Source organism: Ascaphus truei, chromosome 15 (genome assembly GCF_040206685.1).
Source record: "Ascaphus truei isolate aAscTru1 chromosome 15, aAscTru1.hap1, whole genome shotgun sequence".
Taxonomy (NCBI): Eukaryota; Metazoa; Chordata; class Amphibia; order Anura; family Ascaphidae; genus Ascaphus; species Ascaphus truei.
In genome coordinates this window covers 37459911-37482456 of record NC_134497.1, presented here as the reverse complement: position 1 = coordinate 37482456, position 22546 = coordinate 37459911, and the positions used below count along the sequence as shown (strand labels likewise).

At 46.5% G+C, this 22546-nt stretch overlaps 1 protein-coding gene across 3 annotated transcripts in view; it reads right to left on the bottom strand.

The window, feature by feature from the left end:
• Nucleotides 1-9090: 9090 nt before the first annotated feature.
• Nucleotides 9091-22546, bottom strand: part of LOC142466817 (uncharacterized) — a 37887-nt gene continuing 24431 nt past the window's right edge. For all 3 annotated transcript variants that reach the window (XM_075572288.1, XM_075572286.1, XM_075572287.1), the window contains exon 3: nt 9091-10865. In XM_075572288.1, the coding sequence (XP_075428403.1) occupies nt 9352-10865 (1514 nt within the window). In that variant the 3' untranslated portion in view covers nt 9091-9351. The remainder of the gene's footprint in view (nt 10866-22546) is intronic.

The window sequence follows — 22546 nt, the reverse complement described above, 5'->3', positions numbered from 1 at the left end:
CTCTAAGAGAGAGACTAAATCAGCAAACCTAACTGCCATATATTCATGTTTCTCAATTAGGAGAGCAGGTGAGGGAAACCAGAACCACTGTAAAGTCTGGTATGTATTTCCTATCCACCAGCCTTGGTGACTGTGAATCTGTGGGGCAGAGCCCATCCACACTGTCTGCACTTTCTTCTATAAATCAGACAGAAAACTGCCCACTATCCTGGGACTAGATCACAATGTACAGGTGCAGTGGCCGTTATCCGATCACTTCTCAGAGCAGTTTTAGTAAAGTCTGCTGTATTCCACACGGCATTCACTTCTTAATCTTCCATAAAGGCTGTTAATCACACCTTTGTTTACCGTTGTTGATTTCCTTGATTACCTGGCTTCTGATTTTGTTTGGGGGCAGTTCTGCGCGTATCCACCAGATGGCAAAAGTGAATCTCTTTGCATAGACTGTACAGTGGATAGTGGGTAGTCAATGTGCAGGTGTTTAAAAACCAGATAAAAAGAGTGTCCACTACAGTGATCCAGTTTAAATAGACCTTGGTCGCTGAAGACGTTATCAAATTTAGGCGTTTCATAATTAAAATCTCAAAACAGAATGTTGTTGACATTATTCTACATTACTATGCCTGCTCAGTTGCTGAATGGACATACACTGAACATCATGTCAAGTTATTTTACTAGGACTGACTGCAGCTATGCATCTTTAAATTTATGCCAAGTTCATCTTTAAACACCACGTCAGTTTTGAGATGTACAGGTCCCAACAAAAGAGAATTACACACAGGCGCAGAACAGTGAGAGCAGGCTAGGGAAGATTAATGCAACCACAAAGCAAAGCATTTGAAAATGGATGCTTCTTTGCTATTCGCACTCGAGTGTACTGTAAAAAAGCCGCTCGGCTATTTGCACTAAAGTGGAAATAAAATGAAAATAAAATTAAAAAAAAAAAAAATCTGAAAAAAAACCATCTGAGGCAAGAATCGAACCCTGGTTCACTCTGTTAATGGGCTGCAGCATTACAAATCAGCTATACAGTATCTGCTGGCACCCAAACCCTCAAATAAAAATCACTTCGTACAGTAAAGTATCAAAACATACAGTATAATGGTTGGTCGGAAAGGCATTTAGAATTTTTTTTTTAATAAGCAGTTCACCTTAACCAAGGAAAGTTATGTAGAAAACAATAAGCGTGAAGTCTATTATTAATGATTTGATTCTACTGGACTACAGTATCGCAGACATGAATGAAATGTGACAGCTTACAGTAGAAGGGCTTTGGAATTTGCGCATGCATGGCAGGCAGCTCAGTGATTTCAGCCAATATGTTAATCGTGACATAGAATTGCTATTGGATTTTGATGACAACAACTTGCGATTGCCCACTTGAGTTTCTCGACGGTATTGCAGAACACGCTAAAATGCAATTTTCTAATCCGGACAAAACGATAATCAAACCACGTGTTTAACTCGGCACGATTAGATCAAATTGTGCACCATTGAATGGGTATTCCGATCTGCACACCGCGTGAAGTGTTCGAATAACAGCTGCTGCATCAGTAGAATATTCTCTCTTTCTTTACAGACCCAGATGTCCAAGAAGTACCAGCCATTGCGAAGACAAGATTGTAAACTTTGAAAAATAGGCGATGTTGTATTTTTGGATTCTTTTCTCATTTATTATTCTGTATAAACAACATTTTTCATTCTTTAAATATACTTTTTGGTGTGTTCATGTTTTTACTGTTTAGACACTTACAGTAGTACTTTACTTAAAGTACTAAAGGCATTTAAATATACTACCATATAGCAGGGCGCAAAAGAAGAAAAAAACACACTATTAGTATAAACTTAAAAATGATTAATATTTATAATAAGCATAGGATAAAAATAATACACTTACATAATAAAACAGGATCACAATAAATCCAACCATCTGTAGGTAGGCGTGGGGTAGGTGGTGTAATCAGGCATAAACTGACACAGTGGCAAGATGAAAAAAAGCCTCAATGTCCAATATAATCAGATCTCCCGGCTCAGGAAACAACACTTGCACCCAGCACTTGAAGAAACCCACAAGAAGGAACATCAACAGCTGCCCTGAGAAACGCTGTAACGCTTACTCTCTGCTGCGTGTGACATCACCTCCTGACAAAGCGCCGTATGACGCAAAACATGTTGAACCATGTGTTTTTTTCTTCTTTTGCGCCCTGGTATATGGTTCTATTGCTTTGGTTGTTTGCCCTGCTGATCACGGGAGAGTGAGGAGCTGCAGAGAGAATTGTATTCACACTTTTGGGACATTGCAGGATTTTTGGGACCGCGCGCACTATTTTTATTTTCATTTAAATATACTGTATATAAATATCACGTTGACACAGTAGTGTATACAGTATAAACACCTTGCAAATAAGGTGCATTTACTGTTTAGATACACTTACAGTAGCACTATACTGTACATACTGTAATATAAAGTTGTTGTTAGGATGTCGGTGCCCCTGCACCGTCCGCGCAACCCTCGGACCACCCAGGGCGTGTAGAGGAACTTCCCCCTACCTGCAACCACTCCCGCGGGCCGTCAGCTTGGCCGTCGCCGCGGTCCCGCTTTTCTCCGCCGCTTCTCCTCCTTCTCAGCGGGTGATGCGGTCCTTCCGTCCCACGCGCGCGCGTTCGCCTCCCTCCAGCACAGGCTGCATGCACGCCCTGCTTACAGTGCACGCACCAGCACCCGTCCCTTATCCTCCACTCCTGCTGTGAGTCTCCATCTCCCTACACCGCACAGAACTTTCTGAGTTCCTCAGTGCTCACCTGTGTACTTTCTGCTGCACCTATCCTGAGGAGCTTCCTGCAGTCCACCTGTTCCCCCCTCCACCCCTGATTGGTCTCCCATACCTTATCTGGCTCCCCTGAGCCCTCACTCATCGCTCGACATACTTTCTGCATGGAGCTAATGTGCGATTCTCTCAGTGATTCCACAGGTTCTGACACGGCTACCCCCTTTGGCTCTCGACCTCGGCTCTCCTCGTACTTCGTATTCTCTGGCACCCCTCGATCATGGCTTGGACCCGGACTCCTCTCTTCTCTCCGCTCCCTGACCTCGGCAAGGCTTCCACGATTCTACTCCAACACCTGGTACCTGCAAGTATTGTCTACGTTACCTATCTCAGGCCTGGCAACGCTTTACTCCACACTCCGGACGCGCTCCCTTTGCTGCGGGTGCGTGTATCCTTACTAACCCCTTCAGCACAGGGGACGGGTCTGGTTTGCGGGCAGCACCGGCGTAACATTATGTCGAGCCCACAAGATGCAGACCAGACGGAACTAAGGCAAGTCCTCTCTGATCTGCTTCAGCAAAACCAGGCCATGGAGGATCAAATTGCGGCTTTAACCCGACAGGTCGCAGTACTTTCGGCCAGAGTACTGGCCGATTCCCCTCCTGGTGTTAACCCCCAGTCCGCAAGCGCACCCAGCGTCTCTGACGTACGAATCCCGCCTCCCAAACATTTCGCTGGTGAACCGCAAGAATGCAGGGGCTTTCTCAACCAGTGTGAGGTACAGTTCGAGATGGCTCCTCACCACTACAATACGTGGCGGAAGGTAGCGTACATTTACAACCTTGGCTTCCCCGGTCTGGGAGAGACGTTCTGACCTCACCCAGGACTATCCGACCTTCAAGGCTCAGTTCCAGCAAGTGTTTGACTCCCCCACACGCCGGGAGATGGCACCTGTTTCTCTTCTCCAGATCTCTCAAGGTCGACATAGCGTGACGCAGTATGCCGTAGAGTTCCGGACCATCGCAGCCAAGACTAACTGGGAGCAGCTCCAGAAGCAAAAAGGTAAGTGAAATCAAATAACAGTCTTTTGAATTGATAATAGCAATGTCCGGTACATATAAGTATAGATGCAGGGAGAGGGGAGAAAAACCAAGGGGTTAAGCAAGGTGTAAGAAGCGGGGTACTTACAGAGAGGTTGGATTCCCGCCAGACTGTGTGACCCCCTGAGAAGCTTCACCTTACCCCGTCTCCTTCCAAATGAAGTGGTGTAGAGCCGCACGCTCACAAGGTGTCACCACTAATCCATTCCTCTCGCAACAATGGTGAAACCGATGGTGTCCTCCGATCCAGGCAGCAACAGAAAGAAAAAAATGATCGAGTGGACTATCGCTTGCTATGAAAAGAAGTTGAGGAACTCACCAGATTTGAAGGTTAAAAAAGTTTTTAATGAAAACTACATAAAATGACAAAACTCCTCCTCCCACATGTTTCACGCCCACTATGGCGCTTTGTCAAGCTTTGACAAAGCGCCATAGTGGGCGTGAAACATGTGGGAGGAGGAGTTTTGTCATTTTATGTACTTTTCATTAAAGACTTTTTTAACCTTCAAATCTGGTGAGTTCTCCAACTTCTTTTCATAGCAAGCGGTAGTCCACTCGATCATTTTTTCTTTCTTTTGGCAGGGTCTGGCTGATCCCATCAAGGATGACCTCGCTCGCCAACCCAGGCCGGATCAATTGGAGGTACTCATCGAGCAAGCAGTCCGTGTAGACCAACGTATCCGGGTACGCTGCTCCGAGCGCCAGCGCCCTTGCTATTCTAATTTTCAAGCTTTCAACCTCACGACTCCAGCCAATACTCCTGCACTGGCAAGCGCTACTACTCCGCTCCGTCCAGCCCTGGAGCTACCTGAGCCGATGCAATTGGGTGTACAACGCATCCGCACACCCATACGACAATTCCACCACGCCGGGGGACTGTGTTTCTACTGCGGGTCCGTTGAGCACCTGGTTCGGGAATGCCCTCTGCGCCCTGGAAACGGGAACACCCAGTGAGTACTGAGAGGCTCTCTCTGGGTGTCATGTCTCCTCGGCCCCTCCACAAGGGAGAACTCCCTAAGAAACTCACCATACCTGTCTCTCTTTCAGGCGATAAGTTTCATATCTCTACTGCAGCCTTCATCAACTCTGGAGCAGGAGAAAATTTTGTGGACATTGGATTCGCCAGGCTTAACCACATACCACTCGTGAGTAAGCAGAGACCCATTGCACTGGTCGGCATTGACGGACTTCCTCTTTCTCCGGCATACATCTCCTTAGAGACGATTCCTCTCCGTCTGGTCTCAAACCCTCAAAAGGAGACCTTGGTCTTTGACGCCATTCATGCGCCTGGTACATCCGTAACCCTTGGTCTAACGTGGCTGCAGCTAAACCACCCCCTTATTGATTGAACCTCCTCTTTTCCCATCTCTTGGAAACTGAGGTCAGGTGAAGCACCCCAACTTTTGGCCAATACCACCATCCCCAAGATTACCCTTCCTCCTGTTTATCACCAATTCCAGGACATTTTTAATAAGGTCCAGTCTGATCTGTTGCCACCCCCCAGGCCCTACGATTGTCCGATCGACCTGGTTCCAGGGTACAGCTTGCCCAAATCCAAGACTTATCCCTTGTCTTTGCCAGAGTCTCAGGCCATGGATGTATATATACAGGAGAATCTCAAGAAAGGGTTCATTCGCCCTTCCAACTCTCCGGCTGGGGCTGGTTTTATCTTCGTAAAGAAAAAGGATGGGTCCTTAAGACCTTGTATTGATTACAGGGGTTTGAATCGCATCACTGTTAAAACCGTTACCCCCTTCCCCTTATTACTGAACTCTTTGACAAATTACAGGGGGCTAAGATTTTTTCTAAACTGGATCTTCGTGGAGTCTATAACCTGGTGCGCATCAGGCAGGGGGACGAATGGAAGAGGGCCTTCAACACACGTAGCGGTCACTACGAGTATCTGGTAATGCCCTTGGGTTATGTAACGCTCCAGCAGTCTTCCAGGACTTTATTAATGACGTTTTTCGTAGGGTACTCAACATTTTTGTAATTGTTTATTTGGATGAAATTTTGATTTTTTCCAAAAATCTCCAGGATCACATTCGTCCCAACTCCTACGTTCTTTCTCGTCTTCGTGAACACCATCTATACGCCAAACTAGAGAAGTGCTCTTTTCATCAGACCACTCATTTCCTGGGTTACGTCATCTCAGACGAGGGTTTCATGATGGATTCTGGCAAGCTTCTGGCAGTAACGGAATAGCCTAGACCTAATACCCTCAAAGCCATTCAATGTTTTTTCGGGTTCGCAAATTACTATCGTAAGTTTATACGTAATTTTTCTTCTATTATGGCCCCCCATACAGCCCTTACGAATAAAGGGGCAGACCCTTTCATCTTCAGTCACTTCTTCCCGGACCTGACGCGAAAGCCAGATCCAGTGACCATCCAAAATAATGAGGAGTATGAGGTCCACTCTCTATTGGATTCCAGCATGTCCAGAGGTCAACTCCAGTTCCTGGTGCAATGGAAGGGTTTTGGACCCGAGGAGAAGTCTTGGGTTCCTTTGAAGGACATCCACACGCCAAGGCTTCTAGAGCCTTTAGAAGGAAATTTCCGGAGAAACCTTTTGAGGATCGTCAAGAGTCCGCTCCTGAAGAGGGGGGAACTGTTAGGATGTCGGTGCCCCTGCACCGTCCGCGCAACCTTCGGACCACCCAGGGCACGCAGTGAAACTTCCCCCTACCTGCAACCACTCCCGCGGGCCTTCAGCTCGGCCGTCGCCGCGGTCCCGCTTCTCCTCCTTCTCTGCAGGAGATGCAGTCCTTCCGTCCCACGCGCGCGCCACCCTCCGGTACTGGCCCTGGTTACAGTGCACGCGCCAGCACCCATCCCTTATCCTCCACTCCTGCTGTGAGTCTCCGCCTCCCTACACCGCACAGACACTTCCTGAGTTCCTCAGTGCTCACCTGTGTACTTTCTGCTGCATCTATCCTGAGGAGCTTCCTGCAGTCCTGCTGTTCCGCCCTCCACCACTGATTGGTCTCCCATACCTTATCTGGCTCCCCTGAGCCCTCACTCATCGCTCGACATACTTTCTGCATGGAGCTAAAGTGCTATTCTCTCAGTGATTCCACAGGTTCTGACACGGCTCGTACGACTACCCCCTTTGGCTCTCGACCTCGGCTCTCCTCGGACTTCGTATTCTCTGGTACCCCTCGATCACGGCTTGGACCCGGACTCCTCTCTCCGCTCCCTGACCTCGGCAAGATTTCCACGATTCTACTCCAATAACCGGTACCGACAAGTATTGTCTACGTTACCTATCTCAGGCCTGGCAATGCTTTACTCCACACTCCGGACGCGCTCCCTTTGCTGCGGGTGCGTGTATCCTTACTAACCCCTTCAGCACAGGGGATGGGTCTGGTCTGCGGGCAGCACCGGCGTAACAGTTGTTAAGGCATTTAAATATATACAGTCATGTGAAAAAGAAAGTACACCCTCTTTGAATTCCATGGTTTTACATATCAGGACATAATAACAATCATCTGTTTTGCTTAGCAGGTCTTAAAACTAGGTAAATACAACCTCAGATGAACAACAACACATGACATATTACACTGTCATGATTTATTTAACAAAAATAAAGCCAAAATGGAGAAGCCATGTGTGAAAAACTAAGTACACCTTGTGATTCAATAGCTTCTAGAACCACCTATAGCAGCAATAACTTGAAGTAATTGTTTTCTGTATGACTTTATCAGTTTCTCACATCGTTGTGGAGGAATTTTGGCCCACTCTTCTTTACAACGTTGCTTCAATTCATTGAGGTTTGTGAGCATTTGATTATGCACAGCTCTCTTAAGGTCCAGCCACAGCATTTCAATCGGGTTGAGGTCTGGACTTTGACTGGGCAATTGCAACACCTTTATTTTTTTCTTTTTCCGCCATTCTGTTATAAATTTGCTGGTTTGCTTGGGATCATTGTCCTGTTGCATGACCCAATTTTGGCCAAGCCGCTGTGCTTTATGGTCAAACATCCCCACTTTGGTCTCGTCTGTCCAAAGGACATTGTTCCAGAAGTCTTGTGGTTTGTTCAGATGCAACTTTGCAAACCTAAGCCGTGCTCCCATGTTCTTTTTAGAGAGAAGAGGCTTTCTCCTGGTGACCCTTCCAAACAAACCATACTTGTTCAGTCTTTTTCTAATTGCACTGTCATGAACTTTGGCATTTAACATGCTAACTGAGGCCTGTAGAGTCTGAGATGTAACTCTTGTTTTTTTTGCAATTTCTTTGAGTATTGCACGGTCTGACTTTGGGGTGAATTTGCTGGGATGTCCACTCCTGGGAAGATTGTCAACTGTCTTGAATGTTTTCCACTTTTGAATAATCTTTCTCCCTGTAGAATGATGGACTTTAAATTGTTTGAAAATGATCTTATAACCCTTCCCAGATTGATGGGCAGCAACAATTGCTTCTCTAAGATCATTGCTGATGTCTTTCCTCCTTGGCATTGTGTTAACACACACCTGAATGCTCCAGGCCAGCAAACTGCTAAAACTTTGGCTTTTATAGAGGTGCTCACACTTGCTGATGATCAATTAATCAAGGGCATTTGATTAGCAGCACCTGTCTGCTACTTAGCATCTTAATTCCTATGGAAGCAGTAAGGGTGTACTTAGTTTTTCACACATAGCTTCTTCATTTTGGCTTTATTTTTGTTAAATAAATCATGACACAGTGTACGGTCATGTGTTGTTGTTCATCTGAGGTTGTATTTATCTAATTTTAAGACCTGCTAAGGAACAGATGATTGCTATTATGTCCTGATATGTAAAACCATGGCATTCAAAGAGGGTGCACTTTCTTTTTCATATGCCTGTATATATAAATGTCTCATTGATATACTGTACAGTATAACGTATACAGTATACTATATAAATCTAGAAAATAAAATTTGTTTTACTATTTAGATATTGACAACTCTGCCTTCACGTGGCGCCCCTCATTTCTACCAAAATGGGCTCTGTCGACGCTTGTGGCTAGTGTCCCCTTGGGTATATCCAGCTAAACAATTCCATGGACCTTTTTAAAGTGACGTTTTCGGTGGAAGTCGCCTATACCCATCCGTGGGTGTAGAGGCGGAAAGTAAAGTAAGTACATTTTAGATACACTAACACTAAACTACTACACTAAACAGTATGTTGCGGTCTTTAAATTGCTTCTTGATAAAGCTCTTGGGGCTGGGAGTTAAGTGAGGCTGCAGACCACTTCAGCATAATCGGGAACGCACATTTTATTAAAACCAACAGCATGGAAATATAAAACATTATTAAGAACATAATTCTTTAAATAAAACTACAATAAGTATGATACAAATAACCTGCATTAAAAAGTTATAACTTTTCATCCTTTTAAAATGCTGGTTTTATGCACCATAAACTAAAGTCACTTTTCATTGTGATTTAGCGTAACATAGATACACGTGTGCACTAATATGTGAGCTTCTTAGTGGCTGGTTATCCCTAAACATGCCTAGCTTTAGAGAAAGGTCTCTCCCTTGTGTGTCATCTTGTGTGTGTTCAGGTTGGATAACCGACTAAATTCCTTCCCACATACCCCACATACATGCGGTCTCTCCCCTGTGTGTGTCCTTTTGTGCATGCTCAGGCAGGATGAGACACTAAATCCCTTCCCACATTCCCCACATACATACGGTTTCTCCCCTGTGTGTGTCCTCTTGTGTGTGTTCAGGTGGGATAACCGACTAAATCGCTTTCCACATTCCCCACATACATGCGGTCTCTCCCCTGTGTGTGTCCTCTTGTGTGTGTTCAGGCTGGATGACACACTAAAGCCATTCCCACATTCCCCACATACATGCGGTCTCTCCCCTGTGTGTGTCCTCTTGTGTGTGTTCAGGCTGGATAAGTCACTAAATCCCTTCCCACATTCCCCACATACATGCGGTCTCTCCCCTGTGTGTGTCCTCTTGTGTGTGTTCAGGTGGGATAACTGACTAAATCCCTTCCCACATTCCCCGCAAACATACGGTCTTTCCCCTGTGTGTGTCCTCTTGTGTGTGTTCAGGTGGCATAACAGACTAAATCCCTTCCCACATTCCCCACATACATGCGGTCTCTCCCCTGTGTGTATCCTCATGTGTGTGTTCAGGCTGAATAACTGACTAAATCTCATCCCACATTCCCCACATAAATGCGGTCTCTCCCCTGTATGTGTCCTCTTGTGTTTATTCAGGTTGGATAACACACTAAATCCCTTCCCACATTCCCCACATACATGCGGTCTCTCCCCTGTGTGGGTCCTCTTGTGTGTATTCAGGCTGGATAACTGACTAAATCCCTTCCCACATTCCCCACATACATGCGGTCTCTCCCCTGTGTGTGTCCTCTTGTGTGTGTTCAGGATGGATGACTGACTAAATCCATTCCCACATTCCCCACATACATGCGGTCTCTCCCCTGTGTGTGTCCTCTTATGTTTGTTCAGGTGGGATATCTGACTAAATCCCTTCCCACATTCCCCACATACATGTGGTTTCTCCCCTGTGTGTGTTCTCTTGTGTATGTTCAGGTGGGATAATTGACTAAATCCCTTCCCACATTCCCCACATACATGTGGTTTCTCCCCTGTGTGTGTCCTCATGTGTGTGTACAAGCTAGATAAATCACTAAATCCCTTAACACATTCCCCACATACATGCGGTCTCTCCCCTGTGTGTGTTCTCTTCTGTAGATTCTCGTCTGATAACCAAATCAGACTTTTCCCACTTTCTCCAAGATCTTTTCCTGTGGCAGCTGCTAATATATATTTTTTGGAATGAGAAGCAGATACATTGTTTATTAATTGCCTTGGCTGGTTGAAAGATGAATGTTCTGTCATATTTATTGGAATGTTGCAAGATTGTTCTGTCCTCATCTTTTCCATATACTCATTTGGGTGTTTGATATTCAGATGTTTGAGGAAGTAATCCTGACTGCTAAAAGCAACCTTGCAGTGTTGACATGGGTGGATTATTGGAGCTTGTCTTTGTACTAAATGAGACAAAAAAAGTCACTGTTACACAAACTGTCTTACAAAATGTCATGAAGGAGAGGAAAGTTGGCATATCACAAAAATTTCAGGATGAAAGTAAACTGTAGATGTACATTGTAAAAATGAAGGATTTAGCACAACATGGATCATACATTTAAAGTGGATCATAATATTTAACAGGAAATGTCACTAGCTGCAAAACACCAGTTAAAGTGGCAGAAAACCTTTCAAATCCTTTGATAGATAGTAAGTTGATAGTTTCAGTTTTGAAGGTATAATTAAGAAATGTTTGTACAATGAATAGAATACGTGTCTCATTAGAATATCACATATCAGTCACCGGGTGTTCCCGTTACCGCACCATGTACCAAGTGTCTAATAGTTTTAGGATGACCCAACTTTCTGCTAAATCTCCATTGTTAAATCAGGAACCAAATGCCGAATTATTGTATTTGATATCACAGATGTTATTCAGACTTAATTAAGCTATAGAAAGTGATCTCCCAAAGAGGAGAGAAAAAGGCGGTGCACTGTGTTCCAATAGAAGACAATGGATGACTGAGGCTGGATCACTAAAAAAAAATCCTTACTTTATTGAAACAATGGAAACACGAGACAAGCAGGAGTCTTGGAAGAAACCTCTTCCGTGCTCTTTGACAAAGTGCACGGATGCGCAAAACATGTTAGAGGTTTCTACCAAGACTCCTGCTTGTCTCATGTTGCCATTGCTTCAATAAAGTAAAGATTTTTTTTTTAGTGATCGGTCATTCATTTCCTTCTATTGGAACGTAATGCACCGCTTTTTCTCTCCCCCTTGGGAGATCACTTCCTGCATTCACCGCTGGCTGAGAGAACGCTGCATTCGGTAGTCAGGACATACGAGGTCGTGAGTACTTTAAGTTTACCCAATACATGGACTGTTCAAATTTATTTTTCACTTTGGTTTAGCTTTAGGGGTAATGCTGTTAGCGGACAAGGGGGTCTGATTTACCATTCACATGGGACTTTAGACATCCCCAGCGCATTACTATACAACACACCCTGTACATAAGGGCAATAAATGACTCAACTCACTTATACTCAAAACAATCACACAAAACCGGACATTCTACCAATGTGCTTTATGAGAGAGAGAGAGAGTTACCAGAGGGACATCCGAAAAAGGAGAGACAGCTAATCGATGGTTGAAATCCAAACAAAAAACTGTATTGATAACAGAGAGGGCACCGCAACCAACATTTCGGTTACTGTAACGGGACCTGCCTCAGGGTCATGCAGTGGTGAAGTGCCTGTGAGTATCCTTATCTACCCCATCACCCAGTGCAACAAAACAAATACACCAATCACCTCATGTCTAAAATCAGCCGATAGCAATAAAAGAATGACCAATACCCATAGCTCATCAAAAAAACCCACATGCAATTGGTAAATGGCCAATCACACAACATAGCAATCATGAAGTGCCCCAGGCGCCACAGAATGACGTGTACCTGTACCTGCAACTGCGTGCGGTGACGACGTCACCATGACAACGGCCGGGCCGGCATCGCAATAATATGTGTTAAACACCAGTGTACTGTGTCACATAGAGGCCAAAAGAAAGCAGCACGCATTACCAACTGCGCATGAGCGGCACATTGATCTACACTCAGGAAGCCTGGGGACAGAGGAGGGGAACGGGGAGGAGGAGACAAGAGTGCGCGTCACCCAGAGAGTACCAAAACACCACTAACATCCAACCCACTCCGGAAGCTAATCCAAACCGGTCGCGCATTCGCAGTTGAATAAACTAAGGACAACATGGGATGTAAACATTAAGTGCCACAGTGGCCTCCAGAAGCCAAAAGCATATAGCGCATGCACCCACAAGAATCAAATGGGTAGCAATCAGACCAGGAGAAAGAGTGAGGGAGGAGGGGGTGCATCACACCACAGATACAGATGCGAAACAGCTGAAACAAAAAAGTGCAAAACATAAGACATTTAGGGGCCTATGCAGTAAGCGTTCATAAGCCACTTATCGCCCAAAATGCCTACTGCTATTCAGTAAGCGGTGATAAGTGGGTGATAAAAGACTGAATCGCTCAAAAAAAATTGGTAATAAAAAAAAATTCACTGAGGCAGCAGTGAAAAGCCACTTATTACCGCTTTTCGGCATGTTCATAAACTCACGCAATTCTAGTAGCAGTGATTAGGCTATGAATGCCTATCACCGCTCTAGAATGGTGATTTTTATCACAAAATCCTCACGCCGGAAAAAGTTGGCGTGAAGGTGTTGGAAACCTGCAGAGAAGCGGCGAGATGGGAATTAGAAAAAATATATTTTTTTCCTGCATAGGATTTATGCCGGGAATCTCTGGAGCTGATATACATTGATATTAGCACCAGAGACCCCTGGCATGAACCCTATGCAATAAAAATGCATTTACAGTGAACTTCATTACCATAGCGGATAGCCTCAGGGACACCCTACTTCCCGAGATACAGGCCCCGTTATGGGGTGCCGGTATCTCCTATGCATTTAAATTTCCACGTCACATGACCATGGGAATAAAATGCATAGGAGATACCGGCACCCCATAACGGGGCCTGTATCTCGGGAAGTAGGGGGTCCCCGAGGCTGAAACCAATGCAGTCCAGCTCAGGAGACCTCCTGCTCATCTAAACTATTATCAACATTAAAATTTATACACATGCATTTCGGGCAAGATTTGCACAGGGAGAGACGGCTCTCTCAGAGCAGCTCTCTCTGCAGCAGATATAACTCGCCGGGTAAGGCCTTTTCAGAGGGTCGTTCATTAGTTCACAGGCTAATCGCCCGTTTTGTGAATTTTGCTATGACAGGTAATGAAGGCTTTCTAAATACCATGATACCAACGCTTATAAAAACGGTGATTTAAATGGCCCGGTGATTTTTTTTATGAACCTTTAGTGCATGAGGCCCATAATGTGCACAGGGGAAGGGAGCCATGAATGAACAAACAGATGCAAACATTAGAAATAGAAACATAGAAAAAAATGCAAACAAGTACTGTAACAAAACACTGACTAAAGTAGCATAAAAAATGCTACAAAATACACTACAAAAAACAACACAGCTTAAATTCTTTATTCAGCCTACAGGGTGCCATGGTTTTGAGTTCAAAAATAAGTCTGGCTTCTTGCTGCAACAACATCTTGCCCCTGTCCCCACCATGGTTCAGAGTGGATACATGTAGGATAGGCATGCACCTCAAGGTTGCAAGGGAATGCCTCTGTTCCCTGAAGTGCCTGGCGACTGGGAGGAACTTCAGATCCTGATCATCTCCATTACTCATCAACGCTTTCCTGATTGTGGTACGGTGCATTGCGATTCGTTCTTTTAACATTCTAACGGTTCTGCCGATATACAAAAGACCACAGGGGCACCTAATGAAATAAACCACGAATTTAGATTCGCAGTTGAGAACTTGTTTTATTTTAATAGGTATACCACTATGTGGATGATTGTATGTAGGTCCCTGTTGCATGAACTAACAATTCGTGCAACCATGGCAATGATATGGCCCTGGCTTCTTTGCCAGCCATGTCTTATTGTTGACATATTTGTCAGTTGGGTCTGCACTGGTGATCATATCTCCTATACTCGGGCCCCGTCGAAAGCAGAACAAAGGTTGTTCATGGACAATCTTACCGATCCGATCATCATTGGTTAGGATACGTCAATTCTCTCATATGCACCGTTTCAAATGTGGAGGATGTACTCAATGTGCTAACAATATTGAACCTGTTAGATACAAGAGCAGCAGCAACTGGAATTATAAGATTTTCCCTGTCGATCCGTCCAACCCTATCCAGGGCAGTTCCAATGTCAGTTGGGCAGTAGCCCCTCTCGTAGACGTGTGCCGCCATAAGTACTATTGCTCTCTCCATTTCTTCTGGATTACTAGCAATCCTTTTCACCCTTAATAGCTGAGAGAAAGGAAGACACCTCTTAAGGGGCAAAGGATGATGACTTGATGCAAATAAGAGTGAATTTTTGTCCGTCAACTTACGATAAAGCTTAGTGGCCAGAACACCCACAGATTTGTAAACCAAAGTGTCCAAAAATGGAATTACAATGGTGCTATAATTGAGAGTGAACTGAATGGTGGAGAAAATGTTAATGAGGTACTCCACGAATTCCAACAGGGCACATTCGGTGCCATCCCATAGGATGAAGATATCATCAATGTAGCGGACATTTTTTTTTATATGATGTGCGTTGTGCGCATCGCAAAGGATGTTGTGTTCGCTCATAGATATCCATATAGATGTTTCGCGTAGGATGGCGCCATGTTAGACCCCAGGGCTGTGCCTGAAAGTTTTAAGTAATGTTTCTTTTCGAATGTAAAAAAAATTATATGTAGAATTACTTTCATCAGTAGTAATAGGAATTCAACATGAGGCCCTTTTGCACATCATATTCTTCAAACTTGATGCGAACCGCTTCCAAGCCTTCTGTATGCGGTATATTAGTGTATAAGCTAGACACGTTTAGCGTCACAAAAATACAGTCCGTCGTGTCAAATGGCAAGTCCTTCAGCTGACCCATGAAATCAGTGGTGTCCTTAATAAATAAGCCCATATTGCAACTAGTGGCTGCAGAAAAAAATCCACATATTGGGCAAGTGGATGACATAAGGACCCACGAGCCGAGATGATAGGTCTCCCGGGAGGCGAAACCAAGGACTTATGCACCTTTGGAAGGATGTATAACACCGGCATCTTTGGATAGCTCTGTGTAAGAAACTTGCTGGTTTCCTCGGAGATCCAGCCATTGGTTATATATACATATATACTAGCTGATATACCCGGCATTGCCCGGGATGTAATTTTCCCGGCCCACTCTGTTTCCGATCCCCCCTCTCTCTCCCCTTACCCTTTCTGCCCCCTCTCTTTCTCCCCCGTTCACAGCAATCCGGTCCTCCCCTGTACATGAATGCGGCCCCCCATCCCTTCACAGCTCCGGTCCCCCCGCCCCCCCTGTTCACAACCCTGGTGTGTCCCCACATTCACAGCTCCATTCACAGCTCCGTTCCCCCCTTCACATCTCCGATTCCCCCTCTTCACAGCTCCGTTCCCCCCGTTAACAACTCCGTGTGTCTCCCCCCCCTTCACAGCGGGGTATCTCCCCTCCATGTGAGTGTATATACTATATGTATCTCCCCTCTCTCTGTATATAATATATGTATCTCCCCTCTCTGTGTGTGTATAATATACAGTTAGGTCCAGAAATAATTGGACACTGATACAAGTTTTGTTATTTCGGCTGTGTACCAAAATAAATTCAAGTTACAGTTAAATAATGAATATGGACTTAAAGTGCAGTATATCCGCTTTAATTTGAGGGCATTCACATCCATATTGGAGAAAGGGTTTAGGAATTACATCTCTTTAATATGTAGCCCCCTCTTTTTCAAGAGACCAAAAGTAATTGGACAATTGACTCAAAAGCTGTTTCATGGCCCGGGTCTTTTGGACTGGTGTGCTGGACGTGGCATGAGGGAGGTGGGGATTTTGCCTGGGTTAGATGCCGAGGTCTTGCTGGGTAACGACCTAGGACACGTTACCTGTGTTTTTACCACTGAGTTGGCGCCTGTTGCAGCGATCACCAGGAGCCAATCAGCAAGGATCGCAGTAGAACCAGCCCCTGTCCCCCTGCATTTGGGACCTACAGTTCCAGTAGTCTCTGCAGAGACCAGACAGGTAAGCCAGACTCAGTCGCTTTCTGACACTGACTTACTGTTCCCTGTACCTGTTCCCTGTCCCCCTGACTCAGATGTGACCGGGGGTGGACAGAGTTAGGTGCCCAGTTTAGGGATGCAGTGCGATCTGATCCCAGCTTGGAGGGCATGAGACTGCGGGCGTCCGAGTCTAAGCCAAGCAAGGGGTCTGATTACTTCTTGTGGCACCGCGGGCTCCTGTATAAAGAGCAAGGGACCACCGGGTTAGATGAGGTATGGACGGGGAAGAGACAGCTAGTGGTACCCCGGGAGTATAGGCAGCAGTTGTTGCGGGTTGTTGCCCACTCCATTCCACTAGCGGGGCATCATGGGGTCGCTAGGACGCGAGCCCGGCTGTTGCTGCATTACTACTGGCCGGGGCATGCAGTGAGGCGGCAGAGTTCTGCCGATCATGTGACGCCTGCCAGCGAGTAAATAAGGCGGGTGAACAAGTGAAGGCACCCCTGAACCCGTTACCGGTAATAGGGAACCCTTTCAGCGGGTAGCTATGGACCTCGTGGGACCCCTCATGGTTCGAAGCTGGTCAGGAAAGCGCTACATTCTCACGGTGGTGGATTTTGCCACCCGGTACCCTGAGGCGGTAGCGCTTGCCAGTATTGATGCTAGGGCAGTAGCTAAAGCTCTGTTAGCCATTTTTTCTAGGGTAGGTTTCCCTAGTGAGATCCTAACCGATCAAGGGTTGGAGATCATGAATGAATTGCTCCAGTGTCTCTGGGATGCGTGCGGGGTGAAGCACCAGCGCACGACCCCTTACCACCCCCAAACCAACGGACTATGTGAAAGGTTCAATGGTACCCTGAAGCAGATGCTGCGAACATTTATAGAGGCTGAGGGAAAAGACTGGGAGATTCACCTGCAGCATTTGCTGTTTGCGTACCGAGAGGTGCCGCAAGAATCTACAGGCTTCTCTCCCTTTGAGCTGCTATATGGTCGCAGGGTACGGGGACCTCTGGACCTATCCCGTGAGGGATGGGAAAGGGAAACTACCACTACTGATGCTTCTGTGCTTCAGTATGTGATAGATCTCAGAGACCGGTTAGAGATGCTCATGGGGTTGGCACAGGACAACCTTAGGGCTGCTCAGACCAAGCAGAAAACTTGGTATGATCAGAATGCCCGTAGGAGAGAGTTCATCCCAGGACAGCAGGTACTTGTTCTCAAGCCCATTCGGGAGAACAAATTAATGGCTGCCTGGTCAGGACCGTATCCGGTACTGCGAAAGATGAACGAGTGCAACTATGTTGTACAGGTAGATGCTGAGACAGGGAGAAATAAGACTTATCAGATCAACATGCTGATGGAGTACATAGCACCGAGTGTGGCGTCAGTGCTGGCCATTTGCAGCCCACCGATGGGGGATCCGGCGAGCAATGCTCTGCCTGATCTCCTTGGGGAGGCTAGGCAAGGAGGTACCGTAGGGCAGGTTGAGATAGGGGCTCAGCTGAGTGTCAGGCAGAGAGCACAAGCCAGGGCTATGCTAGAGAAGTATATGGCTCTGTTTTCAGACAAGCCAGGGAAGACACACATTGCAGAACACCCAGTGCTGACAGGGGATCTGAGACCTCTGCATAAGCACACTTATAGAGTGTCAGCAGAGGTAAAGGGCAGTATAGAGAGGGAGGTAGAAGAGATGCTGGCCCTAGGGGTAACTGTACCGTCCCAGAGCCCTTGGGCTTGTCCGGTAGTCCTGGTGCCTAAGAAGGACGGAACCACCCGGTTCTGTGTGGACTACCGGCAGCTCAATGCGGGCACGGTGTCAGATGCCTACCCCATGTCCCGCATGGATGAGTTGTTAGATGAACTTGCGGGGGCAAAGTGTCTGACGACTATGGATCTCAGTAAAGGCTACTTTCAGATCCCTTTGACCCAGGAGGCTAGAGAGAAGTCTGCATTTATTACCAAAAGTGGCCTCTATGAATTTCTAGTGATGCCATTCGGGATGAAAAATGCACCGGCTACCTTTCAATGCCTGGTCAATCGCTTGCTGGAGGGTATGCAAATGTTTGCAAGGGCATACTTGGACGACATTGCTGTCTTTAGTAATTCGTGAGACTCACACTTAGTGCATGTAGCTGCGGTGCTAGCCAGGATTAGGGAAGTGGGACTCACGTTGAAACCCACCAAGTGCTTAGTAGGAATGGCAGAGGTATTGTACCTAGGGCACAGAGTGGGTGGCAGGCATCTTAAGCCAGAACCAGCTAAGGTGGAAGCTATAGTGCAGTGGCCCGTTCCCAAAACTAAGAAGCAAGTCATGGCTTTCTTAGGCATCGTAGGCTACTACAGAAAGTTTGTCCTTCAGTATAGCGCCATTGCCAAACCCCTGACTGACTTGACCCAGAAGCGACAGTCTGTGCTGGTAGTCTGGTCTCCTGCCTGTGAGGTCTCGTTTCAGGCATTAAAGACTGCACTAGCCAGCGCTCCCATACTTGCTGCTCCAGACTATGCAAAAAAGTTCCTGGTGCAGACTGATGCCTCGGACTATGGCATTGGGGCTGTACTCAGCCAAGTGGGGGAGGAAGGCAGTGAACACCCAGTGGTGTATCTGAGCCGCAAGCTGCTGCCCAGAGAGGTGGCATATGCCACCATTGAGAAGGAGTGTCTGGCCATAGTGTGGGCTCAAATATACCAAAGAAAGAAAGTACTCAGTTTAAGTTAGCACTCAAGTATCAGTAATGATGAATGTCAATATTAAAAATAATCTTTATTAGAATACTTATGATTAAAATAAATGGTGCAATGAAATGAATAAAAAGGGAGCAAAAATTAAGGGTTAATTTCCTATTGGAGCTTGGAACTGTGGTTTGAATAGTAATGTTACAGTCTCCTAAGTAGCTCTCCCAATGTATAGTTTGTATTCTATATCATTGAAATCATAGTGTTCAACCCTTGTGATATACTGAAATGCTCTCTGAGTGGCAATCTAAGACTATACTAATGATAGTAGATTGCTACTTCTAATTAGACCCCTAATATCGGTCTCATGATGTGGCAGCATCAGATGACTATAAGTCCTGAATGATGAGGGCTACAGTCTCCTTTTGGATACTAATAATACTACCCCCTGGCCACGGGAGAGAGTATATATAGTGTAGTAGCTCTAACGGATTGTGCACAGTGAAATTCAGCAGCAGTTGAGCTGCCGAGCTCCAATGGTAAGCTGTGCAGGGGGAAGAGAGAAACCAGCACCCGTGGACTGTAAGCTGCTAAGCAGGTATTGTAGCTCTGCCTGCAGCTGGGAACAGAATCAGCCACAGCTAGACTGCTTGTTCTCCCAGCGTGTGGCTGCGATTAATGTCCGCAAGCACATGCTCCACCGAGCAATGAAGCCTGCGCCCTGCCTCCCCACGCTCTGTGCTTGATCACTGAGTCTCTCACCTCCTGAGTATCAGCTGAGAGACTCTGTTTAGCCGGGCTATGCGGAGAGGTGAGTCTTGCGTCTGTGCTAATAGCCCCCTGGGTTAAATGTCAGATGTCAGATGTTCATGCTGTTAGATAATATTGATGGCGTTCAGAACCGTTCACCTCATAAATCTCAGCCTTAAAGTTAAGTAATAGAACACAGCTTGCTAAATACATGTAGAGTCTGATACTGCCACATACATTATGTAAATAAAGCTGCCTCTAAAGAAGTTACAGCCTTATTTGTATGGCAGACATTTCACGGTAATAACTGACCACAATCCTTTGAGTTGGTTACAGAGGGTGTCGGGGGAAAATGCTAAACTTTTGCGCTGGAGTCTTGCCTTACAGGAGTGGAACTTCACCATCCAGCACGAGAAGGGAAGTGAGCATGGTAATGCTGATGGCCTTTCCCGCCAGGACAGCCCTCAGGACTTACTAACTTCAAGAGCTGGCAGGTCAGCCCAGCCACTGGACGGGGTGGTCCGGGCAGTCCCTGCGTCTTGAGTGGGGGAGTTGTGACGGGGAAGGAAGGGGTTAAACTGATTTGCTATGCATTACTGTGTTTGCCATGTCCCAGCCATTTTTATCCCCCATTTGCAGGCCATTGCCTGCCAGGTTAAAAGGAAAAAATGCACTGTTTGCAATACCCTCTAACCGACACATGATGGCAGTCTAGCAGCTGGCATTTCAATGAGAAATATTAATTCTAGAACGGAAGCACCCAGAAACCTGATTTTTGAGGTGCAAGTACAGTAAGACAAGACATGCGCGCACTTATCATTTTTACAGTTATGACACGAATAAAACATGGTTTTAATAAAGTGTGTATAAACTGCAGATTGTAAATGTAAGGCCCGGGCCATAGAGGGGTGGGGAGAGCAGAGGCGCGCTAACGCTGAGGCTCGCCTGCTTCAGTCAGCGCAATTGCACGGACTTGCAGGCGAGCCCGCGTGCGCGAAGGGAGCCGGGGGGAGGTGGTTGGAGGCGGGTCAGTGACGTCGCTGGGCCAATCGCCCGCGACGCACTGACGTCAATGTCACGGCGCCGACGTCACAGAGCCATGACGTTGACGCTGCTGTGCTGTGTTTGGAGGTTTTCAGCCGACAGCGCGCTGAAAAACAGCTTGGCGCTCGGCTGAAACCTCCATCTCGTCAGCACGCCTGCGGACGCTCGCGTGAGCCCCCTCTCAAGGCATCCTCATTGAGGATGCAGGGGCTCAGCGCGGAGCGTCCGCACGCCTCAGCACGGCCTGTCCGTCTATGGACTCGGCCTAAGGCAAGAGTTATTTTTTGTAAGTCCAAGCAGGAATTACTTGGACATCCAGCTGTGATATGGGTGACTGAGCTGGGGGTATTTTTTATGACGGAGCCTCAAAATGATCGCTGATTTAGCATCTCCCTGTCTAAAAGGGTGTCAGTTATGAAAAGACCCAGAAGCCCATAATGTATACACGGCCAGCATGCTGAGGTATCACAGATGACAGTCTATTGACATCTCTGAGTCAGAAATCAGACTGAGCGGCACCAAGTTATGGGTGTAGCCCAGGTATGCCAAGTGGTATGGGCATAATCCTGACCCATGCGCCCTGCCCACCGGACAGCCCTTTTGACCGGTCTTATGAACTGGGTGTAAACTGGCTTTTGGTGGGTTAATGGTTCCCACGAGGGGGATTGGATCCACGTGTTAAAGATAGCTTTGGGCAGTCTATAACTGTGGCTCCCCAGGTATCCCCAGTGTGATTCCTGAATTTTAATCCATGATGTAAAGATGCAAGACTTTGTTCCAGCACAGCAGCAACTGGTCCAGGAGTGAAGGGGTTAATAACAACATAACCACAGGACTTTTAAAACCAAGGCTGCATTTCTTGCACTTGCAAGCAAAGGACAATTTATTTCGTTCCAAGGACAATTTATTTTGTTCCCTTATCCCAGTAAGTGTTGTTTTATATGTATTCTGCAAATGTCGTGTGTTTGTCTATTAACCCTTTGCGGTCCAATTAATTTTTACTAAGTGCGCCAGCAAGTCAAATTTATTTTTCGTAAAAAAAACATACAGCTTTTTTTTTACTGCGCGCGCGTGCACTCACCGCGTGCACACACTCACCGCACGCACACACTCACCGTGCTTACTCACCTCGCACTGCGCGCACTCGTACTGTGCACACACTCACTGCACACACACTCACTCAGCACTGTGCACACTCACAGCTCACTGCGTGCACACTCACTGCGCACAACACCCCCCTACCCACTACCTCCGATGTCAGCTGCTTTGTCTGCAGGGCTGGGGCTGAGTGCAGGGCTGGGGGGTGGAGGAGGGGAGAGATCAGTGCGGCTGCTGGGAGAAGGGGAATGCAGGGAACTCACAGCATACACACCACACACACCACACACACAGCCTGCCCCCCCCTTCCACCTAACTCCGATGTCAGCACACTCGCACTGCGCACACTCGCACTGTGCACACATGCACTGTGCACACTCACAGCTCACTGCACACAATCATTGCACACT